This window comes from Chenopodium quinoa, unplaced genomic scaffold (genome assembly GCF_001683475.1).
Source record: "Chenopodium quinoa cultivar QQ74 unplaced genomic scaffold, ASM168347v1, whole genome shotgun sequence".
NCBI classification, from domain to species: Eukaryota; Viridiplantae; Streptophyta; class Magnoliopsida; order Caryophyllales; family Amaranthaceae; genus Chenopodium; species Chenopodium quinoa.
The window spans coordinates 3,140,922-3,150,176 of record NW_018743977.1 but is presented as its reverse complement, the minus strand read 5'-3'; the positions used below and the strand labels follow the sequence as shown (position 1 = coordinate 3,150,176).

General features: G+C 36.5%; 2 protein-coding genes across 2 annotated transcripts; one reads left to right on the top strand and one right to left on the bottom strand.

The window, feature by feature from the left end:
- Positions 1–2,780: 2,780 nt before the first annotated feature.
- Positions 2,781–3,961, top strand: LOC110689799. The gene is made up of 2 exons (XM_021866606.1): positions 2,781–3,144; positions 3,408–3,961. Exon 2 carries the CDS (start codon positions 3,411–3,413, stop codon positions 3,888–3,890), a length of 480 nt encoding a protein of 159 aa, XP_021722298.1. The 5' UTR covers positions 2,781–3,144; positions 3,408–3,410; the 3' UTR covers positions 3,891–3,961.
- Positions 3,962–4,093: 132 nt separating this feature from the next.
- LOC110689798 lies at positions 4,094–8,128 on the bottom strand. Its single transcript, XM_021866605.1, has 4 exons — positions 5,888–8,128; positions 5,641–5,784; positions 4,650–5,525; positions 4,094–4,560 (listed from the first exon to the last, which is right to left on the bottom strand). Exons 1-4 carry the CDS (start codon positions 6,695–6,697, stop codon positions 4,276–4,278), a joined length of 2,115 nt encoding a protein of 704 aa, XP_021722297.1. The 5' UTR covers positions 6,698–8,128; the 3' UTR covers positions 4,094–4,275.
- Between the last annotated feature and the right edge of the window lie 1,127 nt (positions 8,129–9,255).

The window sequence follows — 9,255 nt, the reverse complement described above, 5'->3', positions numbered from 1 at the left end:
TAAAATCATATTAAGCCCAAAATCAAATTATTAATTATCTTATTAGGCGTGATTTCAAGTATAAATTCCCTTTAAATCTGCAAGAAAAGGCATGATCAAGCAACATATAATAATTGACACAACAATCATCGTCAATATAATCATGATAATATATAGCAAGATCCTAGGCATAATACTAAACGGATTACTAACAAACCCTAGCATGTCACTAAATAATAAAAATCAAAGCTTTAGCCTAAACATGATACTAGAAAGCACGATATTAGAAATATTAAAAAAATACCTTAACATGATACTAGAAATCAAAAAAGCATCCTAACATGATACTAGGAATTAAAATAATATTCTAAGCATGATTCCTATATCAAAATCTAAGAGTAGAGATAGTAGATCTACTCACTTTGATGCCTCGTATCTCTTTCTATCAAAACAATACACACGTTAGTAACTTTAGGAGAGATCAAATCAAACAAATAAATCAAATAAGAATTGAAATAGAGATTAGGGACCAAACCCTCTGATATATAAACCTTTCACGTCGAGGTCGAAGGCAACTTCGAGAAGGGCTTGGAGTATTCAAGTCCTGCAAAGATCATATGGTGTGATATGTTTAGGCTAGGCTTAGAAAGAGAGAGAGAAGCTTATAGCTTATAGAAAGAGGATTAGATGATGATTGTTGGTGATCAAGCTTGTTGATAATTGAAAACGGGGTGAAAACGTCACTATTTATAGGAAAAAACGATGGAAAAGATCAGAATAAGAGTCAAAATCCGACTCGGAGTAAAACGCTTCTCATCGCGTGGCGATGGTTTCATCGCGTCGTGATGCTTATATCGCTGCGCGATATTTGCAGCGCTGTGCGATGCTTTTCAGAAGATAAGATCCGTACGGAATCCGACTTCCAATAAATTTGGGTCAGTCGAATATTCGTACTTATCCTTATTTTATCATAATTAAATCTATTAAAAACACATGTTTTACCCAAAATAAAATTCTTAAACTTTGTCTTTTCAAAAAGAGGATAAATTAGAATTTTCTAGAGGACTCTAGAAGCTAATAATCAATCCTAAGGGATTTAGGACTTAAAACAACTTTCTAGAAAATTCTAGAAACTTATGATAAATCTTAATAGTTTTAGAAATAGAGTTTAGATAAATGGACCCTCCACATGATCATTGGGTCCGCAGCTAAGGCTCGGTTTGGACCCAGTTTAGTATTTTGGCCATAACTTCTTCGTTATAACTCGGATTTGGGCTTATAATATATCGTTGGAAAGATCTTTTCAAACCCCATCCAACTACACAATTATTGGACCCAAATTATGGACCAAAATAAACTGGTTTGGTCGTTTTTATAAAAAGGATACGAAAAGAAGGATTTTCAAAGACACGAAATGAATTATTTTGGGTAAAACATTTAAAGAAAGGTTAGAAATGGTCAACACTAAAGGGAACTTCACGAGACTCTTCAACTCTTCACCTAACTCGATAATCAAAGACGCGAAAGGTATTTATCACTTGGTTTGGTTTTTGGGGAGACACAATCAGGTGTCTACAAGTACTAATGCTCATATGCAGAAAATAAAAAAATAATAAAAAAAAAACAGATTGAAAAATGTACATGATAAACAAAATGTTGCTCCCTTCGATTTATAATGATCTTTCTCTTACAATCATGTGATTATTAAAATGAAATAAAGTCTTTTAAATTTGTCTCTAAGTATAAGAAAAAAAACATATGCAAATGAGGTCTAGTTTGATTCATATCGGTGGGTACAATATTAATATCTAATTTTTATAATTTATGCTAATGTGAAATTATAATAATTAGCGATCAAATAATTACAATCGATATACGTAAATAGGAAGATTTTTGTAAAACAGATAAATTCATACAAAGTACTTCCTCCGTTTTTTTTAATTGCACCTTTGAGATTTTACACTATTTACACAACCTCTTTTGTCCATCTTTTGTGATTTATCCGTAGGGAAAATATAGTCATGTGGGATCTCTTTAGATTCATCTCGACGTTTACTTTTCAATTATCAAATTTTTATAATTTTTACTTAAATATAATTAAATATATTAATGACCAAAGTATTGCATCGACAAGCGTGAAATGACAAATGGTGCAATTTAAAAAAACGGAGGAGGTATATATTAAAAAAAAAAAATATGTATATCCAAATTTTACAATTTTTGTTGATTTGAGATTAAAGATACTTGCTATAAAATATTTACATTGATTACGCATAAACGAGAAGAATATTACGAAATGGAGGTAGTACTTTATACTTCCTCTTTCCTTTTTTATTTGACCAACTTTGACTTGTACACCATTCCCATTTCTCCTTTGACGGTTTTTAAGGGAAAACATATTCGTGTGAAATCTTGTTAAAATCGTTTCAGTACATACTATCATAATATTTAACTTTTATAAATTGTACTTATGGAGAATTATACTTAGTTATTGATATAGTTCTGCGTCAGAGCAAACGTGATAAATGAAATTGGTCAAGTAAAAAAGAATCGAGAAAGTAGTATATATCCATTACAAAAAAAAAAAACCAAGGAAAACCATATTCTTGTGGGATTGTCTCAATAAGTGTTATCATAATGTACAACTTTTATAATTTTTATTTATGGAGTTGATTGTTAGAGCTTTGAATTGACAAGTGTGATAAATGAACAGAAAGTAGTATATATCCATTATTAAAAAAATTCTGTAAGGAAAAAGTATATTTTAGGCCAAAAATTATAATTAGGATATTTTGGATTTTAACACCTTACAAAAGGCTGAAAATGTTTTTTAACACCCCCCAAAAAAAAACTTTTATTTTAACACCTCCCAAAAATATAAAAGTTGGAAGTTAACACCAAAATCCATCTTCCGTTAACAGAACTGTTAGTGGGGCCCACCCCAACGGATATATTTTTAAAAGATCTGTATATAAGAACCATTCTTCCACGATTCTTGCACGATATATAAGAACCATTCTTGCACGATTCTCCCCCAATGAACGAAATCGTTGTTCTTATTGAATAGCAGCAGCGTATTGCATTGTTGCACGATACTTGAAACAATTCTTTCACGATTCTTCCACGATTTTTGAGAAGAGGAACAGATTGAAGCTGCTGAAACAGGTGAGTGCGGTCAATTGTTCGGTTGTTTGGTAATTATGGTTTAAATTCTCTTCAATTATTATTTGCAATTGTTTCGTACTCAGATTAATGGTTGGATTATGTTATGTACGCATCTAAATGCCCAATTGCGAAATTAGGGTTCGTCAGAAATTGAATTTGGGGCTTTTCGTATTATGAAATTAAAAATGAATTTTGTTGCTGTCAATGTTAATTCGTCAGTGTACAAATCTGTAAATGTGACTGTCGATCTAAAATTGATGCAGATTATGTCGTTTGTTAGCTCTTCCCCTCCTGAGGCCAGAAAATGTAAGTGTGGTGTGCCAATGGCCAAGCTCACTAGCTGGACAAGGGAGAATCCAGGCAGGAAGTTCATATCATGTAAGTTTTATGACCCAATAACAGAAACAAGGGGTTGCAAAGCTTTCGAATGGGTTGATCAACCTGATGGAACAGATTGGCAAACAGGGGTTATCAACAACCTGTTGTTGGATAAGAAGCTGCTAAAGGGTGAAGTTAATGAATTGAAAAGGGAAGTTGATGAAATCAGTGGCCAAAGGAGGTGCCTACTTAATGAAGTTGATAATTTGAAGATGAGATGCAAGGCCTTGAACGCTGACAGGAAGAGAATGAACAGGGAGTGCAATGAAGGGAAGGTGTCTTCAATCAGCTGTTTTGGTTGGGTGGGCATGGCCATTTGTATAGGTTTGTCAATGGGTGTAATTTTCCTAATGGCTAGGGGTGTGTAATAGTAAGCTGTATTAAGTAGTTATAATTTCTTGTAATGACTTGAAGTGTTATAAATATGTCTTTTAATCAACCTATTTATGCCTTGTCTAAGTTCCTATTTATGCCTTGTCTTTTAATCAACCTATTTAAACATGTGAAACATTAAAACATGGGAAATATGTGAAACACTAAGATAGTTCAAGTACAGGTTGACAAAAGAACCTTACTTCAACATGTTTCAATGGCAATCAAAGCCATGCAACCATTACAATTCAATATCTAATTGTTCAAATTTGTTAAGGGAAGCCACTAAAAAACTAGCAAGTTACATAACCAGTCATGAGTACATAATAAAAGTTTGAAATTGTTCAACAGACATAATGTTTGATATCCAGCATGAGTACATCACTGAGTAAGGTTGTTGAGGGATTGCAGCCTGGCCCTTGTTACAACACCTGTGGCTGTTGTAGGCTGACTTGAGGAAGACCTTGTCTTTCTTTTTGGTTGGCTTGAGGCAGGCTGACTTGAGGAAGGCTGAGCTGAGGATGGCTGACTAGAGGATGGCTGAGCTGAGGAATGCTTAGCTGAGGAAGACTGTGGCTGTGGGCGCTTGCTGAATGGCAGACAACCTTCTTGCTCTTGAGGAAACTTTTTGTTTCCTATGCTGTTTGGTCCAGCCCCAATTGCACTCTATGACATGCATATAAAAATAAAAAGTCAATGGAAAAGACACATACATATATAAAACAAAGGGGGAGTTGGTGTAATGCTTGTGTTACCTTTTTAGCAGCCCTAATCTCTTTCTTCTTCCTCTCCTCCACCATCCAAGGAGTGTTCAGTGGGGGTCTGCCTGCTGACTTTATCAGCTCTGTAGCTGGTGCAGCAGGTACTTTGCAAGTCTTGGCATAATGCCTATATCCCCCACAGTTGCTGCATTGCTTCTTCCTCTTGGTACTTGCCTGACCACCTGAAGAAGAACATTCTCCTGGCTCAAGCTTCCTTTTTTTGCTCTTTGGTCTCCCAGGTTGCACCTTAACAGAAGGGGGTAGTGGTTCCCTCATTCTGACTCTCTCCCAGTGCTTTGGGCCAGGCATTGGTTGGACAGCTGGTTCATAAGCAGACCTGTATGTGTCCATGGTATAGTATGGGTCAACAACAGCCTCTATGTCACCCCTCATATCCAATATGCAGGCATAAGCATGAACACATGGAATGCCAGTGAGTTCCCAATGGTAACATGTGCAGGTCTCCTTGTCCAAATCAACCAACACCTGGTCATCCTTCAGCTGCACCTCAAATGTATTCCCTCTGGATGGCTGCACCACACAGGACCTAGCCACAAAGTCTATCCTCCCCAGAACATGCCTCACATATGGCACTAAGTTGTGTGTAATTGTTTTTGAATCCTCCCACTTTTCATTATTCCTGTTCATAATATACCTCCTCATCCATTCCATTTGGGTGAGGATAGGTTTATCTCTGGCAGGCCTAATGACTGCATTGAAAGTCTCACACATGTTGTTCAACAACATGTTGGACTTGCAGTTTGGTGTGAATGCATGTCTAGACCAATGGTGGGGAGGAATGTTGATTAAATACTCATATGCCTCTTCATCGAGGAATTTGATAGACTCCATGGCAATTTCATGCTCAAACTGACATATAAAAGCATACCAGAAATCACACCAAGCATATACAAGCTAACCAATATAAAAACACACCAACAGTCATATAAAAGCATAGGCTAGCTTCAACAATCAATAAACTTACAATGGTGGTGGCCCTAGCTGCTCTCCAAAACAGCTCCTTAAAGGTTGATCCAGTGAAGTTGAGCTTGAAGTTAGCCCAAATATGCCTCACACAAAACCTTTGCTCAGCTTTGGGAATAACATCAGCCATTGCTTTAATCAAACCCTACCAAATGCAGACAAAAGTATAATCATCAGTCAATCACATACATACACATGAAAACTTAGAAATTGAACCTAAATAGTTAAGAGGGAAACAGAAGCATTACCTTTTGCCTGTCAGACATGATGGTCAGCCCAGCTCCTTGATCATGTGTGAACATTGACATAAGGGATTCCAAGAACCAACCCCAAGTTTCCTGGTTTTCAATCTCCACTGTGGCCCAAGCTAGAGGAAACAAGTTGTTATTCCCATCCTTAGCAACTGCCACCAGAATTTGCCCAGGAAAGGCACCCTTGAGGTGACAACCATCCAACCCTATTAAAGGCCTACAACCCTTTGCAAATCCATCTCTCAATGGCCTTAAACAGATGAACATCCTCATGAACAATGGTGGCTCTGGCCTGTCAATACCATCAACAACAACATTGCACCCTGAACCAGGGTTGTACTTCATCACAGCTTTCCCATAATCCCACACCCTAGCATACTGCTCCCTAGCTGAACCAAATATCAGTAGTTTTGCCCTACACCTAGCTAGCCATGCCTTATAGTAACTCACATCAACTCCTAAATCATTCAAAATCCTAGCCCTAATCTCCTTAATTCTCCAACCAGGGTTACTCCTAAACTCTTCTAAATACCTCTCTGCTATGTATTCAGCAGTAAGCATCTTGTTCTTCTTTACTCTGAAGCAGGAATGGTCTAAATTCAAGGTTTTGATTTGCCAAGTTTGCTGCTTAACAAGTTTTGATGCAAACACCTTGAACTGACACTTTACCCCCCCCCACACATGTACAAGCAGGCATTCTACAAGTGTAGCTATTGAACTCACAGCCACATCTATATCTACACTGAACTGTAATCCTTTTACTGTCATTATGCAAGTAGTAGAACTCATACCTGTTTTGAATGGCATGAAGTCTTAAGGCCCTCCTCAAGACTGAAGCATTACTGAATTTCTGATTTAACTTCAACTTGATTGGGTTGTCAAAGTCCACATCAGCATTAAACCAAGGAGCATAGTCCTGTTCCTCATCAGATCCACACAAACTCCTTGAATCATCTGAATCAGCATCACTTTCTGGATTCACCTTCGGTTTTCCAACATCCAAATCATTTCTCAACTCTACTCTCTTATCTTTGCCAACCCTGTCATCTACTGCACTCTCCAAACCTTTCCTAAGGCTCTTGTTCACTTTGGCCAAGATCTCCTTTGACCCTTCAATATACCATTCCTCATCCCCTTCATCAAATTCTTCTTCACCAGGTTCCCAATCTTGTCCCTCATCACTCAAATCTGAACTTGAATAACCAGATCCTTCACATCCATCATCCTTTTCTTCATCAAACCTCAACACTTTCCCCTTCTGCCTATACCAACAGCTGTAATGCATAGGCACATCCATATCACCATTAACAAAACCATGAATTGCAGCTGTTCTAATCAAATGCACATCCAACTTAGATACTTGAACCTTCCTCTTCCAGTAACACCAACCACCACACCAACACAGCAGCTGCCTGTTTTTGGTTACTCTTTTAGGGACAAAAGCACCTCCCACTCTAAGGCAGATGTCAACCAAACTATCCTTGTCACCCATTATCTACCCACCAGTGAAAAACATATAAAACATATTAAAAGCCATGTAACTATACATGCACAATACGAATAAACAAATCCATCACAGCCACACAAACAAACACATAAAAAAATTGAAAATAAACATATACAAGCCAATGTAGGTGCTCAGTAACATAAATTAATCAACAAACCACACTTGCTAGTTTAATTAACAATAAACCACCTTAATTAATCTCTACTTTCAATTACGAAATCCAATTAACCTAAGTCGCATAGTCAGTTACAGAAATTGATTTATCAAGGCTTTCCTACTGTGGTCCCAAAATTTACCCTAATTACCCAATTATTGCAAGGTTTACAGCAATGAAGCACCAGTAATTGACGAAATTGCTATCAAAGGAGAGCAATTTTACCTTATTTTCTGTGAATTTCAAGCGGCTTTCGCACTTTTGTAGTTGAAGAAGATGATGAAGAAACCCTCCTGAGCTTATCTTCTCCAACGTTGACACCACCCTACACTCCACTTCTCAGCCAAGATCTCCTTTGGTTCAAAAGCGAAATCAATGAAGGTTCAGAAAGAATTCAATGCAGAAGGTTGCTGCGAATTCAATGAAGAAAGAAGTTTCGTGTTTTGCTGGGTGAAAATTGAAGTTCAAGCCAATTTGTGGGACCCACGTTAAATTTCCGTGACGGAAATCGTTAACTGGTGTTAACTTCCAACTTTTATATTTTTGGGAGGTGTTAAAATAAAAGTTTTTTTTTTGGGGGGTGTTAAAAAACATTTTCAGCCTTTTGTAAGGTGTTAAAATCCAAAATATCCTTATAATTATTGATATGATATTATACTCCCCTTGTTAATACTATAACAACTCTAATTTATTATGTTAATTCTTCTAGAAGCTTGATTTTATATACACCCTCTCTAACACAAATTAATGGAGACATATTTAATTATATCTTTACAAATAATAGAAAAAAAAATCCTAAGTACAACAATTATAGACAAAAATAGGAGAATGAATTAACTGTCAAAGTTGAATTATGTTTTGGATATTATTGGTGCTCACTGCTCAGATTGCTCACGTCGGTTGACAAGATAAAGCTCTACTAACTCAAAAATGAAAAAGGAAGAGGACATGCGTGGAATTTTTCCAAAACAAATTACTGTTCAAATACCCTTTTCAAGCAAACCTACAATTCTCTTTTTAGTATTGTATAGAAATGAGCATTTTTCCTTTAACATCTCGATCATGCCACTCTTTAGTTCAAAAAAAAAAAAAAAAAAAAAAAAACAAATTGCCAAACTAAACACAGGTATGCCAATGATTCGAGGAACACTTTGCAACCCTTTATCCCCCAGTAAACCATTCAAACACATAGTTCATTCTTTCATTAACCATTTTGAGCCTCATCTAACGTTTGGCTTCATTTGTTCAACCCACATTCACCTAACCTTGGGATTGGAAGGTGTGTAATTTGTGTAATTTTCAAAAGCAAGTTCCAAAAAAAGAAAAAAAAAAACGATGTCTAAGGGCAAGTGTTCCAATGTCTTTGATATGAACACGTCTCGAATTACGTCTCTCATCGAGTGCTTGATACCGTGCCTGAGAAACATGAATGCTAAGTGAGTGATGGATCGCATGATACGGGATTGCCCACATTGATTAATAAAAGACAAAAGCAAAAACAAAGCCAAAAAAATGTGAAAAATAAATAAAACTTGCAAAATTCAAACACTTATTACACAATTGCACATCTTGGGGGCTTATCTCGGGTCTTGAGCCTTTTACCCCTTTCCTCTTTAAACCATCAGCCTTAACCACATTACAACCCTTGAAAGACCTCTTTGAGGTATACATACACTTGTGCAAAGTTCGGCTAGAGCTACGTTT